The 21,041-nt window shown below is 34.6% G+C and overlaps 1 protein-coding gene across 17 annotated transcripts in view; it reads right to left on the reverse strand.

Annotated features, from left to right (window-relative positions):
- Nucleotides 1-21,041, reverse strand: part of NEO1 (neogenin 1) — a 240,638-nt gene that overhangs the window by 100,271 nt on the left and 119,326 nt on the right. For all 17 annotated transcript variants that reach the window (XM_089907038.1, XM_089907036.1, XM_089907025.1 and 14 more), the window contains 2 exons: nucleotides 7,777-7,931; nucleotides 6,288-6,408 (listed from right to left, as the gene is read on the reverse strand). In XM_089907038.1, coding sequence (XP_089763164.1) covers nucleotides 6,288-6,408; nucleotides 7,777-7,931 — 276 coding nt within the window. The remainder of the gene's footprint in view (nucleotides 1-6,287; nucleotides 6,409-7,776; nucleotides 7,932-21,041) is intronic.

The raw sequence follows: 21,041 nt of genomic DNA on the forward strand, positions 1-21,041 counted from the left end.
TTGGATTGCTTTCAGATTTATGCTAGTCTAACACAAATATCTTTAAATATTTGGTAACTATACCTGCAAGATAAATTACTATAAAGAGAGTTATGTGATAAGAGGGTATGTGAATTCTAAATTACTAAACTGCATTTCAAAAAAATTTATATTGTCATCAAGAATGCAAAACACCAGTCTCCTCATACGCAAGTCTGATGAGAATAGAGAAGTTTAAAAAAAAACAACAAACAAAACGGTAAACCTCTAAGTACCGACATGTGCATAAAATACTGTTTGGTAAAATCACAAAAAAATGATTTCACACCTTCAAATAAAAAGTTTATACATGAATGTGTGTATGTGTATATATAAGCATAAAACACACACACACAGACTTCTCTAATGCTCAGGTCCCAACTAGCATATCCCATCAGAAAGGCCTCTCTGTCTATCCTATTTAAAGTAACTCCCAATATACCCTCAATAATTCTTTATCAGAGCATTCTTTTTATTTCCTTTAAGTAGACACAAAAGCTGAATTATTCTATTTACTTGCTTAATGTCTGTCTCTGTTAATACAACAGAAGCACTATGAAGGCAGAGAATCATGTCTGCTTGTTAGCTATTTAATCCCTACCACTTAGGGCAATGGATATAGAATTTTATATCACATACAGAACTTTGTTCAACAAATATTTACTAAACAAATAAATACATATACAATGTTAACAAGGGCTATCTCTAGAAAGTGAGATTGGGGAAGGGTTAAAAGAAAGGTACAGTTACTTTTATTTCAGTCAATTATGCATTCTTATTTTTGACAATGAACATGTATTATGTTCATCTATTTCAGTGCCAAGTTTAGTTTTATTTCAAATACCTTGCCATCTGGTCACATAGATCTTTTTTCTTGTTTTACAAATTTAAATGATATAATTGAATATTAAATGGATTTCTGTTGTCTACTTTAAAAAAATCCTCAAACCTTGCTTCATGAAGTTAACCTTTTATATGCACTTTGATTTGGATTAATGCCAACTACTGAATTCCCATTCAGTAGTTTTGCCTTTGTATATTCTTTCAAATTACTATTACCTTAGGACTTCCCTGGTGGTGCAGTGGTTAAGAATCTGCCTGCCAATGCAGGAGACATGGGTGTGATCCCTGGTCTGGGAAGATCCCACATGCCATGGAGCAACTAAGCCCAAGTGCCACAACTACTGAGCCTGTGCTCTAGAGCCTGCAAGCCGCAACTACTGAACCCACCCACCGCAACTACTGAAGCCCATGCACCTAGAGCCCGTGCTCTGCAACAAGAGAAGCCACCACAATGAGAAGCCCGCGCACCGCAACGAAGAGTAGCCCCCACTAGCTGCAACTAGAGAAAGCCCGTGCACAGCAACAAAGACCCAATGCAGCCAAAAATAAATTAAAAAATTTTTTAAAGTACTATTACCTTAAAGTTAGAGTACTTACAATTTACAAAATACTTCACATATGTTATTCTATTTGCCCCTCAGGTGTGTGCTATGCAGAGATTATTGTTTATACTTATAGATAAGAAAACCGATGCTCATAGAAATTACCTCATCTTAGTAGGGTTGGGACATAAAGCCAATACTTCAGATTTTGAGCACCAGGTTTGTTTTGTTACACACTGTGGCAGGTAACATAAAATTATTAGCTGGCAATGCCTTAATCTTTTTGCAAACAATGTATCTATTTATTTCAATACCTAGACAGGAAGAGTGTTCTGAAAAGCACCTTATATTTAATGCACCTATTTCTAAAACAACTGCATTTAACAGATTATTTGAGTGATGTGGGGCCTCGGAGATCATTTAATTCCTTAATTTTAAATAAAATTTAAAAATCACAGAATTTCAGTGCCTGATCCAATCACTCAGCAAGTTAATGGCAGATAAGAACCAGAACCCAGGCATTGACATTAGATGCATTTTCAATATTAGAAAGTTCCTAGACATGGAATTCATGCTAAGAAGTCAAATTTCATCACAGTTGTCTTGAGTTAAAAGTTTTATTAAAGTTATAATTACTGCTACAAAAAAGCAAAATAACTGATTAGAATTTATCCTTTGATTAAAATCAACACCAACTATCACACATTCTAAGTGCTTCAGATTTAAAATATTCCACTAATGACTAACAATTTCCTGCTATCTAGCCAACTTTTAATCATGCCAGGTCATTAGTCACTTATTCCAGAACTTCTACTATTCAATATTTACCTCAGATACTATACGGAATTTTTTACAAATGTTTCTGTCAAAAAAAAAGTAAAGCTCAGGAACCTTATCTACCACAGCCATAATATCCTAGAAGTCATTTAATTAGTCGGTAAAATATGAATTTCCTTTACTAAAAACAAGTTCATATTAATCCCTTTTCACCAACCCATTTTCCCTTACTGGAACTAAAAAACTGCCAATTATCAGACTTGACATGAATGAATATACAAAGAAAAATCGTATTTGTGTTTTTATATCTCAAGACACGATAGTTTTGGAATCTATTTTTAAATTCCAACTGACACAAAGAAAGGATAATAAAAAGTTAACAGACAAAAACACATTTTACCTTAATTCTTATTACTCATACTTGCAGTACTTTATATGCCAATACTTAAAAAAATTATTCAACAGATGATAAGACATAAAGTATATTAGCATAAAATGACATAATTTGAACTAGCAGCAAATAAAAATAATACTGTTATGTTGAGTTAAAATATTTTAAAAGCCACAGTCTTCTAAAATCAAGAGTTGCTGCTCCTAAAATGCATAAGAGTAAAGTTAAATACTAAAAAATGCATTTTAAATGTTTTAATTAAGGAAGTATGTTTGACATCCAACTCAGAGAAAGAGAGAATAGAATGGTGGTTGCCACGGGGTTGACGGATGGGGGAAAAGGGGAGATGCTGGTCAAAGGGTACAAACTTCTAGTTTAAGAGTTGTAAGTTCTGGGGATGTAATGTACAGCATGGTGGCTATAGTTAACAATTCTGTAGTGTGTACTTGGAAGTTGCTATGAGAATAGAACTTTAATGTTCTCACCGTAACAACAAAATGGTAATTATGTGAGGTAAAGGATGTGTTAACTAACTTTATTGTGGTAAACATTTTGCAATATATACATTCATCATCACATTGTACACCCATTGTTCATCTTAAACTTATACAATGTTTTATATATCAATTAGACCTCAATAAAGCTGGGGGGGGAGGAAGTATGCTTGAGGCATACTCATTCTCAAATTCTATTTCCCAATTTGCTTAGAAATACTGTTTCCTAGTGTTGTTGCACAGATGTTTTATATATTTTAACTATAATTATGAAATTTCATTTAATGTTCATAGGTGATAATTAACTTAAAAGCCATGCTGTCCAATTATATCACAGGCCAATTATGGCTGCTTGAAAGTACCTTCTTGCAGCCAAGCACTAGCCAAAAGGCTGATGATCAGGATTTATAACTGCACACTTCCAAGAAGAATCAGAAGATTCCCTCTACAAAAATAAGACTGTGTCAAAGATGCTCAAATACTTTCAGATTATTATTAAACAAGGCCGTGATCAATCTGATCCTGTTCTGACTTCACAGGCCTCCTTCCTACAGGAACAGATACTCTATTCTGTTTCCATACTGAGCCTGGTCCTCTTATTAACATCTGGAAATCCTATCATTTGAGGTCTATTACAAAGGAAACACTTTCCATGAAAAAACTTCCCTGTTGACACAGAATTCCTCTCTTCTGAATTGTATGCTGCCTTATTTATACTATAAAAATAACACTTATTATGGACTAGTATTAATGTCATACACATCTCTTACATCCCTTACAACATCATAAACCCCAGAAAGGCAGAGATCAGATCTTATAAACCGTTACAGTCTCTCTTTTAGTTTTCCCACATAAATATTTATCTTACAAATTAGAATAGCAAAATTAATAATATGACATTTACTCTCCTTCCTAGAATCTGTGCATCCTTAATGCATCACTGACAAGGTCACTAAAAATTTTCACCAGCTCACAAAACATTGTCTGTTTTTGAAAGGTTGTTTCAAAAAGAATAAAACACACACTATGACTATAATTATTATGCCATCCAAGCATTTTCAGAGGAAAGTCCGGTTAGGATTAGTTTAGCATCCTCCTAGCAAAGCCACCATTTATACTGTTAGCGTTAAATCTATAATGGTAATCACAAGCACAAATATACTGAAGTCCCTTTATTTAGTTCCATGGAAATAACCCTAGGAGAGCCATGACATTTACTAAGGAAAAACACTGCCACTAATAAAAAGAAATAAGCCTGCCTACCTCACTTATTCTGTTAATGCCTTATTTGGGAATCATACTCAGGAATTTTGCCAAAATGGAAAAGTGATATGCTTCTACTATATCGTTTTCAATGTAAATGGAAAGGTAAGATGACAGACAAACATAGGAAGAAAAAGAGCAATTCTACTATTTTATGCCCTTTTATAACAGTACTCTGAAATACATTCTCAAGAAATAGCATATAAAAATCCTACATGCTATTTTAGTGAAAAGCCAGAGTAGCTTTGCCCATTAGTTTCCCTGATCACAATGCAACCGGAACTTAAATTTGACTCAGACACCCAATGAGATGTCTAAAGCAGCCTCTTTTTCATGCATTCTTGAGAAACACACAAAATGAAAAATGCTTTCCCTGCTAAAACAAATAGTACACCCAACAGTTATCAATTTCATAAAAAACTGTCATCCAACAATTCAACTTCTAGTAATTTAGTATGAGAAAATAATCATATAAAGAAGTTCTGCATAGCCTCATTCATCATAGTAAAAAAAACAGGAAACAGTTTAAATGCCAACCAATGGGGAATCATTTATATAAAACAAAGTGTATATTTACTATTCAACAATGAAAAATGTTGACACAGATGTATACTCACTGACATGGAAAGATGTTCACAGCATGCTGTTGCAAGAAAATAGGTTATAAAACCATATACACATCTGTGTGTGCTCATACGCAGTACTCCTAGATGGCAGGGTTTGAAGCATGTGCTTGTAATCAATTTATTGTCTTTCAGCTCCAAATTCGTACTTTACTGCCTGCTCTGCAAAAAGGAAGCTGGGCCCTTTACATATTTTTCCTTTGCTGACATGTGTTAAAACTTTATCAGTACACGGTGCTGGTGAGTAGCTTCCCTCAATACCCCAACCCCACTGGTGGTTTTTTAGCAGAATACCTTCACTGAGACACCTCCTTGTGAACAGCTTTTGCCCAGCACAATAGACAGGAGGTTTTAAACAAGCTTCTATGGGATGGCAGCACAGCAACTTCTCCATCATCCATTAAACCACGGCCACACCCTCTCTAACATGATTTGGATCAGCCCTGAGAGGGACCTTTTCCTGAACATTCTCAGACCTACGGGATGGGGCTGCTCCTTATGTCTGCCATTCTTTTATATTCATTAGAATTCTCTTTACTCCTTACTAGCCAACCCCTTGCCACTCCAATCCCCAGTTACAGTTAATAATTTTTAATAAAGAATATTTAATTCTTTAGTTTTTGCTCAAATTACCGTGTGGTTTCCCCAGAATTGACCCTGACTGATGTGAGTTTTTTTTTCCCTTCTTTTCAATGTTGTCTGAATTTATAATAAGCATTTTTTTTTGCAGTTCGCGGGCCTCTCACTGTTGTGGCCTCTCCCATTGCGGAGCACAGGCTCCGGATGCGCAGGCTCAGAGGCCATGGCTCACGGGCCTAGCCGCTCTGCGGCATGTGGGATCTTCCCAGACCGGGGCACGAACCCGTGTCCCCTGCATCGGCAGGCGGACTCTGAACCACTGCGCCACCAGGGAAGCCCTCTAAGCATTTTTTGTGTGTGAAAATCAGAAAAGGCAAGTTTACTTTGGAAAAATTAAAGAAAAATTCACTACTAAATAAACATTAAGTTTTTCTACTTTAATAGATCAGAAACATACCTGTAAGATTAAAATGACTGAAATCAAAGAACATTCATTTGTGTAAGACTATAAATGTTCAGTTTTTCTTTTCTTAATACCAATTTCTTTTCAACATTATCCAAAATTGTGTTTCTAGGTCATTTAAAAAAAACAGAAATGATTTAGACTGCTATTTTTTTCTCTCTTAGTTATGCCATATATTAGCCTTCACAAACAGGTTATTAATCACTAGATATCCTGGAATGATAGCTCCTGTGATAGGTCCTAGTTCCTCAAACACAGTCAGCCTCTTTCATCTTACTATTTCACCCCTCTTACCATGTTCAAGGATTATCAGTTGGGCTCCAGCTTGTGCATTTCCAACATCATTTTCAGCAATGCACTGATAGAACCCTTCATCTGATTTCACCAGACCCAAAACTTGAAGATTATGTTCCTTCTGAGGAAGAAAAACATAAATAAAATTTTATGATTTAACTGATAAACATCAGTTCAAAATCTCAAGGATATGCTCTTTCTGGAGAGGAAAAGTAAGTAAAATTGTATGATTCAGTTACTGAATATTATCTACCTATGAACCTGTTAACTCAATTTTGACAAGATACTGACTCAAGTGACTAGAAAAAGAAACACTGTCATTAACAATTATGAACTCAATCCTTATAGAAAGTCTTATCTGCAATGTATGCAAACGTACACCTTTGCTTGGAAAAATATCTGGCATGCGATACCATGTGACCACAGTGAGAGTCTGAATTTGTGAATTCAAGGCATTTTCTTAAGATTATCTCTAATATCAATAGTTCTAAGAGATAAGTTAAATGAGGCCACATATATAAAAGCTTTTCTTAAACTATAAAGTACTAAATGAATGTCAACTATAGTTATTGTTATTGATATTTTAAAAAATAGTATGAAAATAATGATAAAAGAGGAAAAATGCTAATTTAACCATAACACGCTGCTTTTTAATTAGGGTTAAATACTTGTGAATTACTTTTTGTAACATATGAGATTACGTACTTTAAAAATAGAAAATGTATTCCTATGAAGAATGAATTGGTTATATGAGAAATTTGTAATGAGACATTAAGTCTTGAACAACCATAATTACTTCTGATTATGTCTATGAATGTCAGGTATACATCCTAAGATATGTCATTAATCTTTATTACTAAAACCTAGATAATTCTGTTAACAGGATGTCAGATAATGATAATAATGACAGTGGATAATATTTACTAAGCATTTCCTATATACATATGAAGTAAAAAGAAATAATGACTGAGTCTTCTTAAGTAGATTTAAGGCTACTTATTTACTCTTGCTTTACTTTTTAAAAGAATCTTTATGTTTATTTTCACAACAACTGTCCAACACTGGGTCACCCTTATTTTGAAGGGTCTGGGCATCAGTATAAGAAAGACAGACTTCTGCTCCTTGAACAGAGAGCTATGAAGACAATTGGTACATGTGAATACACACACAGGATAATCATTACCCAGAGAGTGGTGGCGGCTGTGTTAAAGAGTGCTAGTACATCCGAGTAGGACTACACTGTTGGTCAGGAGATGTGGACTTCAGGCTGAGTTCAAACACTGACTTGCTCTGTGATCTTACATGAGCTACCAAAATATTTCTGGGCTCAGCTTTCTCATCAGTCAATGAAGAGATTATATTCCAAGCGAATTTTTCTATCTTCATCTTATAGACACCATTTCATGTACTACAGATAACAGATCTCTTGGTGATTACATTTAAAGATATTTAAAGGTTTCAGAGATAAGTTTCTTTGAAAAATACTTACTACAATCTTAAAGTAATCACTTGGGATAACCATATCCCCATTCTTGACCCACTTCACAGTTGGAGTTGGCTTCCCAGTCACTTCACATTCAAATACAATATCCATAGATTCATGAGCATATATATTAGTAGGCTGCTTCAGGAATTCAGGTTGAGCTTTAAAACAGAAAGAAAATTAAGGTATTAATAAAAATAAAAATAGGTAGCTATTTATATTTCAAGCAATTTTTAAAAATCACAGAATTAATAGGATTTTTAATTATTTGAGGCTTTCATATGTTTTTAGAAAAACATAATACATATTTAAAATATATGTTAGGAACATGATATCTTTAAAAATTGATATTCTGGCATAATTAACTGGCAGAATAATTATAACAATAATTTCTGAGTTTCTCTGTTGAGAAATATTTACTAAGTTGACTGTTTTGAAGAAAATGAAAATAGGAAAGTTCTAAGCTGTCCAAAAATTGAATATTGAAGTCTACTTCCCTAAGATTTAAACCATTTTAGAAAAGTCATGATTACAATTCAAAAAGAGCTGAGAAGACTGACATTATCTTCCTTTTCAGTCAGCTTGATGAGTAACAAAAGAACCCAAAAATACAAATGTCACATTAGAGGCCTTAAATAGTTTACTCACAGAAACACACACACACTTCCATTAGTAACACCCTTCATTACATGCAATGGTTTTTAAGGGTGGGAGGTAGAGTGACAGAATCTTTGGGAAAAAGTTAAATGTATTTGAAAAAGCTTGATTATCCCATTGTCTCCCTTTCCCCTTAACCCAAACTTGTAAATCACTGACTCAAATAGATTCAGTAAGACTTTGAATTTAAAGGGTAAAAGTAGATCATCTAGTCCAACTTCCTACCTAATGCCATAATTTCCTATTCCTGCTACATCCATGACAAGTGGTCTTACAAATCCCTGTTTGAAGTTCCAAATGACAAGGAACTCCCTATATCACAATGATGACGACAACAGCAGTTGTTTTTTTTTTTAAACAGTTGAGTTAAAATGTGCTCAGCCTGCTGGAATTTTGATTGGGACGGGGCTGAATCTGTGGCAATTTGACACCTTAACAATACCAAGTCTTCCTTTCCATGCACATGATTTATCTCTCCATTTATTTAGATCTTTGGTTTCTCTCATCACTGTTTTATATATTTCAATATACAAATTTTGTTCATACTTTATTAGCTGTATCCCTAAGTATTTTAAATTTCTTGGTGCTACTGTAAGTGGTACTTAATTTTTTTTTTTTTTAGTTTCTAATTGTTCACTGCTAGTATCTAGAGATGAAACTGATTTATGCATATTGACCTTTTATCCTGTGGTCATGTTAAACTCATTCATTAGTTCTAGCAGCTTTTTATAGACAATTCTGGGATTATCTATGTAGACAACCATGTTGCCTGCGAATAGATAGAGTTTTATTTCTTCCTTTCCAATCTTCTTTCTTTTTTCATTTTTTTAATCTATTGCACTGGCTAGAGGGGGCAGGTCCTGGGAAGAAGTCCAAACTAGCTTTATAATTTGGGTAAATGAAGAGTAAGAGTATAGAGAGCAGGTAGAACCCCAGGTAAGCAGTAGAAGCCAAAGATGGTAAGAATGTAACACAGTGATGCAAGATCAGGAAAACGTAAGTGTACAACTAGATGAAGTAAGGGAAATCTATTAGCAGTGAATTTAACTCTCTTTTCCAACATTGGTTAGTCATCTGTATTCTTTGGTGAATTATCTATACACATACTCTGCTATTTTTTCAATTAGAGTGTTCACAATTTTCTTATCTATATGTAAAAGCTTTTCACATAATGCCAGTTATTCATTTATGGCCTCTCAGCTCCAAATCCACTCTTCTTTGTAATGATGGATGTGGACCTTTGCCAGCTGATGCAATGTTAGACTTTGTGAACAGAGGACACTGGAGGGACATTGTAAGGCACGGCAGAAGAAAAGGCTTATCTTTCAGGTTGGGGTGTGCTGTTCTTCTCGGCCCTACGGTGTGGCAGCTAGAAGGTATGTGGGAGAACCATTGGTGATCACCCTCCGGCAAGTTTCTCTGCTCAGTCTCTAGTAAGTTTCTCCAGTTTACTCTAGCAGGTAGCTTTCTGTGCAGGAGCTCTGACTGTTAGCATTCCATTAAACAGCATCCAATATATCAGCTCTGACTCAAGGCACCCCGCTGGGGAACTTGCTGCTCATCATCAGTCAGGCCCATGGCATCCCAGAAGGCGGCTTTCCACACACCAGCTCAGGCCTGTGGCATCCAACAGGCAATCTCCTGTGGACCAGTTTGGCCCATGGGCTGTGTTCTCTGGCAGTGACTACACTCTCTCCAAGGTCTGAATTGCAACCTTGAGTAAGGGTGCCCTCTTCCAAGTTTGTTCCTTTTTTTGGATTCTCTCCCTCGGCTCTTGAGGTAGTAGCTAATTCTTATATTTACTCTTTCTTTATTCTTTAGAATCCTACTTTATCCTATTTAGTAGTTAAAACACCTTTTATTAGTTAATAATTATTTATGTTTAATTCTCCTTGTTCAAATTCCTGGTGCAATGTCTGGCTCCTGACTGGACCCTGACTAATATAGTAAGATATTAATCCTTTCTCTTACATGCCAATATTTCTTCTCAGCTGTTTCTTTTGTCTTTTTAAATTTAGGATGCCTACTGTATCAAAGTTTTAAGTCTGTATGTGGTAAAATTTTTTAGTCCTCTCTTTTTTTGGCATCTGTATTTTATTATTCTTACTCCAAAGGGTTTTCCTTGCTTCCATACTATAAAAATATTCACTTACTTTTTCTTCTAGTATGTCTGTGAAACAATCTTGACTTCACTGAGTTAAGCATCCAGCTTTATATTTTTCTAAACAGCAACTCCAGTAGTCCCAATCAAAGTAACCGATTTGAAATAGTTTTAATATCTAAATCCTATATACTCTTAGGGGTTTATTTTGCATATTAAGTGGTTTCATTGACCTGTTTATTCCTGGGCCAGAACCACAAACTTAATGATTGTTACTATATAGTATTTTAAAATATTTGGCAGAACAAGTACTCTCCTAATTTATTCCTTTATTTCCTCAAAAATTTCCTAACATGTTCATTAAGATGTTTTTTCCCAGATGAATTTAGACTCATCTTTGCTTATGTTTCTCTGTTCCTTCTCAAAGAAAACAAACAAAAGCAACCTGGAGTTTTCATTTGAACTGCAATAAATTTTAGATGCTGGAAAAATAAACATATTTGCAATCCTGAGTGGTCCTATTTAAGACTAGGTATTTAAGTTTATTTGGATATTATTCAGTAATGATTTATTGTAAAGACATTGTAATGACTGAAGTCAAGAGACCTACAGTTGAGTGCTGGTTCTACCACTAGACATTGTGCTGACCATGGGCTTCAAAAAATCCATGGGTTTTAGTTTGTTCCTACGCTGAATAAGGAACTCAAGCAGACTTGTTCCTAAGTACACTAAGATCTCAAACCAACTGTGATTTTATGATTTTAGTTTAGTTTATACCTTTGTTGTATAGTAATTAGTAGCTAACATTCACGAGTGCTATCCACTTATTATCATTATCAATTCATGGCCAATACTGTTTCATCTATACCCCAAACCATTCCATGGCCTTTCCAGATTACTGTGAAAGCAAACTCCAGGTTTTATATTATTTCACATATGAATACTTAATTAAGTACCTCTACAAAACAAGAACTCCTATTTTTAAGCAAAATCATCATCAGGTTGGTATCTATAATAATTTCTTACTATCATCAATTATCCAGTTAGTATTCACATTTCACTAACTGGCCTATTTTTTTTAAAGGTGATTTATTTTATTTTAATTGCACAAACAAGGTACATTCATTGGCATTGTTTCTTATGTTTCTTTTAATCTACAGGTTCGTCCTTTATCTCTTATCTTTGTTTGCAATGTGTTTGTCGAAGAAGTCATTCATCCTGCAGAATTTCCTGCAGTCTGTCTTTTGCTGACTGCATTGCCATGGGGTTATTAACATATTCATCCTATATACAGGCAGTTAAATGTAGAAGCTTGAATGGAGTCAGGCTCTTTTTTTCCCCCCAAGACTACTTCATAGGCAGTGCCTTGTCCTTCCATCAGGAGGGTTCATAATGTGTGACTGTGTCTCCTGTGATGTTAACAGTCTTTGATAATCATTGCCTACACAAAAGGAGTTGCAAAATAGTAATATTCTTATTCTATCATTCCTTCTATAAAGAGAAAAATCCCCTCATTAATTATTTGGTTACCCTTAAGTATAATTCTTACAGAAAGGACGGGATAATGCTCGATTCTTTCCCTTTGCTTACCAATTCCCAAAACAATGATCTGGTTCTCTAATATCATCTCCCAAATGTGATCAATGAAGGCTTTTTAAAAGTATCATTATGAGCTCACAGATTAAAATATATTTGGTTTGTTTCAACCCACTGAAGTTACCCTTCTTTTCATTTTCAAACTATCCCATCTTTGACCAATGGAAGCCTGAGTCCACTGGAAGTTCCTGAGTAATTTTTGACATGATCCAAGTGGTCTTTAGTACATTCTGGTCACTGTTTTTAGGTCCTAATTGTGGACAAAGCCAGGAAATCTGTACTATTTAAATATAAAATTATGATTTCATTCTGGTATCTCCAGTTAAGTTTGAGACTATAGGTTTTAAGGGGATCCTATTCATTTTACGTCTCTATTTCCTTTTTCTCATGCCAAAAATCTCTGTTCTCAATGATGCCACCTTAATTATTTATACGCTTTATCTTACACTCAGTAGGCTCAGAATAACAATACCAACATTTCCACCAAGAGAAAAAAGTTGAAGATTTCTTTTTGTCCTTGAGAATATTCTACTAAGTATATATAGTTTAATTACTATTTTAAATTTATTTGGAACAGTAACTTTCACTTGGAATTTTAACTTTCTGTGTGGCTATACTACCAACTAGTTACACATATAGAGTCATTTGTTTCATTTTACTTCCCCTTTTCAGCAATTTAAAATCTACGAAAAAGGGTATATTCCAACAAGTCTTGCTTCTAACCCTGTTTTCTCTACCCTTTTCCCTCCCTTCCCCTATAGGTAACCATTAATTTTTTTTGAATAATGTACCTTTCAGTTAAAAAATTATAAGCAAACAAACACAATTCGTACCCACCCCTCATCTTCAGATTAGTTATGTACTAAACCTATGTACCTTCAAAGCCTTCAATCTTAACCACTATGGTACCATGTTTCTGAGGAATTGACATATCCCTTAAGTCTAAGGGACTGAGGTGCCCCCTGAAGCAGAGTATGTAATTCTGGAAAACAGCAAAATTCTCTTCAAAAGAAAATCCAATTGATAAAATTTTAGTATGCATTTTCAGTAAACAGACTTTCAAAGACTATCAGAAAAAAATCATCACAAACAATGTTCATCATTTACTTTTCCCTTTCATGAATTATAAAATAATGCCTTTAAAATGTTCTCTGGATTTTAACTTCTCTGTAGATAGTATTCACACCAATTAAACACAATGTAAGAGCAGATGTTTGTGGTTCGGAAGTTAAATTGATAACCAGAGAGCAAATGAGTCAATTACCATAAGAAAATAAGCATCGTAATGGAAGATTATGCATTTCGTTACCAAAGAGATAATTAAGCTTCAAATTCTCTTTGACAGCTCCCTATCCCTTCTAATGCCATCATCATTACAAGAACAATTTTAATTGCTAAATGAACAAGTAGAACTTAATACTAAAACATATTACACTTGCAAAATTCCCTTACTGGAAACATCACTTAATTCCATAACTATTATATGATGATGGAAATTGCCACTCAATTCAAACAGAAAACAATATAGGGCCAACACCAAAGTTTCAAGGTTACTTTATTATGTTGTTATTTAGAAGATTATAACCGGTTTAGTTTACATTAGCTCTGAAATGTTGGAGTTCCTATTGTTTGATTTTAAAGGTTTAGGCACTGAAATTCTTAAAAAGCACTTTAAGCAGAGAAATAAAGCAACTTTGTCCATTTTATGTTAAACTACACACTGCACACTTGCTGTTCTTAAGCTTCTTTTCAATAATTCACAAAATTACATGTAAGTCCTTAAAAAAAATCCCAACAAATAAAACCCACGCATTTTAAAGTCTGAAATCCCCTCAGGGATGTTGTCTGACAGTCTAATCACAAGTCTGCTGTAAGTACTGGCTCAACTAACAAAAATACATTAGAACCCTCCAATACTTCTTGAGAAAGCTTCCTGTTCCAAAGAAAATGAATGTTGTCCTTAATCGCCAGGTGAAACAGGTGAAATCAATTATGCAACATGATGACGGAATTGCCACACGACCTTGAAATTACATTTCTATCCTATCCCTGTACCTCCACGTCCAGTTGCACTGCATTTCCTTACCCCTACCTCTCAACTTAGCTAACAGGTACTCATCCTTCAGATCTCTAAAAACAATCCCTTAAAGAAGCTTTTCCTGATCCATAGCCGCCCCCCCTTTTCCTCCCCAGTCCTAGGCCATCACTGCCCTATTTACCATTGAAACCCCAGTGGCCTAAACCATAATAGGTGTTCAATGCATATTTGTTAAAATCAATGGTTACTTGAATTCTAAAAATTCCATTAATCGGCACTATCAGAAAATTAGATGTTGAGAATAAGAATTTTTTCAAGGGGCTTCCCTGGGGGCGCAGTGGTTGACAATCTGCCTGCTAATGCAGGGGACACGGGTTCGAGCCCTGGTCTGGGAAGATCCCACATGCCGCGGAGCAACTGGGCCCGTGAGCCACAACTACTGAGCCTGCGCGTCTCGAGCCTGTGCTCCGCAACAAGAGAGGCCCGCGCACCGCGATGAAGAGTGGCCCCCGCTTGTCACAACTAGAGAAAGCCGTCACACAGAAACGAAGACCCAACACAGCCAAAAATAAAAATAAATAAATAAATAAGAATTTTTTCAAGGACTCTCAAGCTTCTCAAGGATTTAATGTTTTATACCACTGCTTCTCCAATAGGAATTCATAAATCTAATCTTTGCTGTGAATTTTCTGCATAAGTTTTAAAATGTGCTTTTAAATGTTTATAATATAGAATCTTAACAATCATATAACTTCAGCACTCACATTTATGTTTATAAGTTGGCTTTTGTGACTGTAGAATTTAATCCTAGGGCAATGTTTCTCAAAATTAGGGTCTCAGGGTCCTTAAAGCTCTTAAATTTGACAAACAGCTCTACACATGGTTTTTTGGTGAAGAATTCACAAAAATCTTTATTAAATCTAGGTTCCCCTTCCCTGACAAGCCTGAACATACTTATTCTTTGTATGATATCCCACTATTATCATGATGAACATCAATTGTGTGCCACATTTACACAGAGAAGGTATGAAGGCCTTATGGTTGATTATTTTCACTTAGTATTATACATACATTAGATATGCTCCCTAAATAGCTAAACTCAATTTGTAAGCCCTCTGCTTTTCAGCATTGTAGGAGCATACAAATGACTTAAAGAGGTTCATAGACTATTTGCAGAGATATGCAAAGATACTTAGAAAAATGTTGGTTGTTGGGTTTCACCACACATGTTTGAGAATCCCAAAAGATAAGGCCATATAATCATCATTTTAACAAGTCCTCCCAGGTTATTCTATCATGTTAAGGTGGGAGAACCATGCATTAGGGGGTCACTAAAGGAGACTACTGTCTACATCATCACCTTTTTATATACACAGAGAACTCCCCAATTCTTGTGCCTTCCAGGACCACAGAATTCGTTTGCTCAATTATTAAACAAATATGTAATAAGCAACTACTAAGCTACAAAGATGTTTTACTGGATGCTGTGAGGGAGAGAGATAATAAAGACATGTATTTAATGAACTGTAAAGTAAGATAGAAAGGTATGATATTTTAAGAGAAGATGACAGTGTTACATAGATGTGAATTCAAAAGGAAGAGATATAATTAGCTATTGATGCATAGAGGGATCTACAGAAAACTGGTTCAGTAGTTATCTCACAGGAGGGTAACTGGGAAACTGGCAAATAAGGAGAGTGACTTGTTACCATGTACTTTTTCCCTCAACTTTAAAAACTGTGGTAAAATAAACATAAGATAAAATTTAGTATCCTAACCATTTTTAAGTGCACAACTCAGTGGTATTAAGTACATTCATATTTTGGGGCAACCATCACCACAATCCATCTTCAGAACTCTTTTCATCTTGTAAAACTGAACCTCTATACCTATTAAACAGTAACACCCCACTCAACGGCCTCCCTCTTCCTGGCAACCACCGTTCTACCTCCTGTCTCTATGATTTGACTACTCTAAGTACCTCATATAAGTGGACTCATATGGTATTTGTCTTTTTGTGACAGGCTTATTTCACTTAGCACAATGTCCTCAAGGTTCATCTATGTCATAGCATGTGTCAGAATTTTCTTCCTTTATAAGGCTAATTATATTCCATTGTATGTACACACCATGTTTTGCTTGTTCATTCCTCTGTCAATGAACACTTGGATTTTTTCTGATGTTTTAGCTATTGTGGATAATGCTGCTGTGAACATGAGTGTACGATTACCTCCTAGAGATACTGCTTTCAATTCTTTTGAGTATACCAGAGGTAGAGCTGCTGGATCATATGGTAATTCTATTTTTAATTTATTGAGGAAATACCATACTGTTTTCCAAAGTGGCTATACATTCCCACCAACAGTGCACAGGCATTTCAATTCCTCCATATCCTCACCAACACTTGTTATTTTCTGGTTCTTTGTTAGTAGCCATCCTAATGGGTGTGAGGTGGTATTTCATCGTATCATTATGCTTTTGTACCATTTGACCTTTTGCATGTTCATGGATTGTCTATTTAGAATTTTTTACTGACTACTGGATGATTTAGATTTGTCTGCTCCCGTCTACTCCTTAGTATTCTTTCACTTGGTTCTTTCTGTTAGCTTTTGCTTTCTTTTCTCCATCTTCCTTTTTATCATTTTGAATAAGTATTCAGTACAAAAGGTATAAAGAATACAGGAAACATAAAATCCTCCCCTTTATCAAGCCCAATAACCACTACCCTCCTCAGAGATAAACACTACTAATATTTTTGGTGTGTGAGTCTTACAAATTGTTTCTATGTATTTCAAACACACTACACACATACACACATTTTAAAGATATAGAATGGATCAGCCAATAAATACTTTTCTGCAACTTACATTTCTCTCTTAGTAATCTTACATATCAGTATATATGGCCACCTCTCTTTTGATAGCAGCATAGTGATCCAGAGTCTGACTATATCACAGTTTATTGAACCACTCTCCTGCTAATGGACATTTAAGGTTGCTTTTAATTTTTCTATTATAGGTAATGCTATAATTTGCATCTTTGCATATAGATCTTTGTACACATGTGTAAGAGTTTCAGAAGAATAGAATTTTAGAGGGAATAGCTAGTCAAGGTGATTTCATATTTAAAAATTTTGTAAATATTACCAAAGGCTGTACAAGTTTTATGTTCCCATCAAAGAATCAGTATCAATAAGACTATTTACCATTCTACTGGAGGTCCTAGCTAGTGCAATTAAGAAAAAGAAAAATACAAATATAGGGGTGGAGTTGGAGAAATCTCCTGTTCCCTCACACAAGCACACCATGGCAATGACTGTCTACTAGAATACTCAAGAAATCTTTCATGGAAAAATTCCAGTGTGCATTGTCATACTATTTGTAGTCAAGGGGAAACTTCAATGATTTAATCAACTGGATAATAATTAAACTATGGTACACCTAGCTGAAGGATATGTTATAGTCTTCCCATTCAAAGTGTAGGAACAACAGCACTGGCATCATCTGGGAGCTTGTTAGAAACACAGTCTCTATCCCCCACCCTAAACCCTCTGATTCAGTATCAGCATTTTTACAAGATCTCTAGTTGACTCACTGCATGTGAAAAGTTTAATAAATAAGCACTGCTTTGAGCATTTAAATACTGATGTAGTCTACATGTACAAACACGGAACAATCTAAAGATTAAAAAGTCAAAAAGCAACTTGCAACACAGATGGGATGATCCTATTTGTTAACAAAAAATATATTTCTAGATGTACACATACATAAATGCTTTTTAAAGACATCTAGAAGTATATACAGTAAAATGATGACAGTGGTTACTTCTGAGGAAAGGGGGAGGGATGAGGAAGGGGCAATGAAGGAGATTTACTTTGCTAACATGGTTTGATTATTTAATAATGGTATTGTATTACTTATAAAATTTAAAAAGGAAAAATAAAAGCCAAAACAATGAACTGAAAAGCTATTAGAACTGAATATAAATTTTTTAAACTAGCAGTATAAATGATTAACATATTTTTCTGTCATTCATAGTCTCATACAATACATACGTACAAATTTTAAAATATAATTCACAATAACAACAAAAACAATTAAATAGATATGCACCTAACAAGGAAAGTATAAAACCTTTAAGACGGAAACTATAAAACTTTACTAAAGGACATAAAAGAAAGTATAAAAGAATGGAGCCAAAAATATAGACCCAGGCATGTAAGAAATTCTCATGACAGAAGTGACACATTAAATCGGGGGAAAAGATGCCTAACTCAGTAAATAATCCTAGAAACGATGAAGCTATTTGGAAAAGAATAATGCTGGATTCATGCCTTACTCCTTATGCCAAAATAAAGCTCATATCTATCAAAGATTTAATGGTTAAAAACAGACCCATAAAAGCACTAGAAGAAAACATGAGATTTTTAAAAATAATCTTGGAAGGAGGCCTAAATATGACACAAACCAAGAAGCCGTAAAAGATAAACATACTGTGCTACATAAAAAGTTTAAATTGTGCATGATTAAAAACTATCATTAAGTAAAAAGACGGGGGGGAAAGGGTACACAGAGGTCTAACTTCTTTAAAATATAAAAGTTCTAATAAAGTAAAAAAACTCACAATCCAGTTAAAAAAATGAGAAAAAGATATAAATGTACAGTGCATAATAAATACACTTCAAAATATGTGAAAGGATACTAAACATCACTTGTGTAAAAATATGCAAATAAAAATGTCAAGATACTATTTTTTACCTCTTAGGTTGACAAGAGTAGGAGAAATGGACATTCTCATGTATCTTGGTATTAATACAAACTGATACAATCTTTCTTGGGTAATCAGTATCTATAAAGTATAGATATATGAAGTATAGTAAAACAAAATCTAAGTTACATATACTCTTTATAATCCAGCATTTCACTTTGAGAGATTCATCTAACAGATAGACTCACACATTTACAGAGACATGAGGGTATTCCCTGCTCGCTGTTTGAAGTAGCTAAAGACTGGAACCACTAAAGAATAAGCTATTTTAACCACAATCCATTAAGACATCACTGTTTTTTCCATTTTTACTTCCCTTCATGTTGGGTAACAGTGGAGTGGCTGAAGGCATCTTTGAACTCAAGCCATGAGGAAACTGAACTACATATACCTTTAGTTGCTTTAGTGGGATGATGTATTTATGTGATTTGCCAAAGCATCCATGTACACTTAAGCTGTCTCAGTATAGAATGGATTCTGAAATATTCCTTCTGACCACTGTACCAACATGACCCAACAGAGACACAAAGGTGCAGAGTCATATTCATGTCACCACAGCCTAAACACTGGAGCAAAAAGACCAAATTAACTTTCTATTCTCATAGAAAATGACCTTAAAAATCACTGTCACATGAGGAGACAATCAAATAAAATGCAGCCAAAACAAATATTACGTGTCAAAAGTCAAAAAGAAATGTGATTTTTCTGGAATTTTGTGTTGTTTGTAGTGATTATTAGTTTTTTAAAAAACTTAATTTGTTGTGGTTAATTTTCTCATTGTAAATAACTACTCTATTCATTTTCTTACACAAGGCTTCCAAAATAATTTTCACTCCAGGCCCCAGAAAAGCTGCATCTACTCCTGATGACAATAATCTCTGACCGCTTGTTATACCTAATGTCATTTCTGCACATATTTTTGCTTGACTAGGAACAGAATATCTCTAGAGGGATATAAAAGAAATTAATGGTAGTGGTTGCTTCTGTGGGGGGGGGACTAGGACATAGGGTTCTATTTATTTATTTATTTTATCCTCTGCATATATTACCTATTAAAAATCTTCAGCTAAAAATAATAAAAGTGGAGAAACATATATACACCTGGCTGGGCAGATTTGATTTTGTAAAAGGTCAATTATAATTCTTTTGAAGTTAATCTATAAATTCAATGAAATGCCATTTAATATCCCAAGAAAAATTTTAAGAAAATTTGACAAGCTGATTTCACAGTCTATTTAAAAAATGTGAGACTCTATATGTATAAAACAGAAACAGACTCACAGACATAGAAAACAAACTTAACAAAGGGGAAAGGGGGGCGGGAGGGATAAATTAGCAGTTTGAGATTAACAGATACAAACTACTATATGTAAAATAGATAAACAGCAAGGATTTACTGGATAACACAGGGAACTATATTCAATATCTTCTAATAACCTATAATGGAAAATAATCTGAAAAACTATATATATAACCAAATCACTTTGCTGTATACCTGAAACTAACACAACATCATAAATCAACTATATTTCAGTCAAAAATTTTGCAAAAACATTTTCATAAAGAGCAATGAGGGACTCTTAACAAAATATCAAAACTAACTCAAATGGTACAGTCTTGATGTAGGAACAGACAAACTGATCAACAAAATAGACTCTAGCAATAAGACCCATAATTTTGGAAACTGGGATTATATAGAGGTGATATTTCAAATAACTGTAGGGCAAGAATAGTGTTGGGGTAACAATCCATTTGGGAAAATACAGAGTTTGATCTCCACTTATTACCATATATTTTAAAAACTCCAGATGGACCAAAGATCAAAAAGTAAAAATAAACTACAAAAGTATTAGAAGAAAATGGGAAAGAATATTTTTAATTAGGGGGAGGGGGAATTGTGCAGCCTAAACAAGATCCAATTCCAAAGGGAAAAATCCCAACATAAGTGACTACATAGAAATGAAAATTTTCTGTATGATAAAATACACCTTAAAATTAAATGTAAGGGCTTCCCTGGTGGCGCAGTGGTTGAGAGTCCGCCTGCCGATGCAGGGGACACGGGTTTGTGCCCCGGTCCGGGAAGATCCCACATGCCGCGGAGCGGCTAGGCCT

Source organism: Delphinapterus leucas, chromosome 2, assembly GCF_059928025.1.
Source record: "Delphinapterus leucas isolate spDelLeu-1000000601 "Yukka" chromosome 2, BTC_Dleu_Yukka2, whole genome shotgun sequence".
NCBI classification, from domain to species: domain Eukaryota; kingdom Metazoa; phylum Chordata; class Mammalia; order Artiodactyla; family Monodontidae; genus Delphinapterus; species Delphinapterus leucas.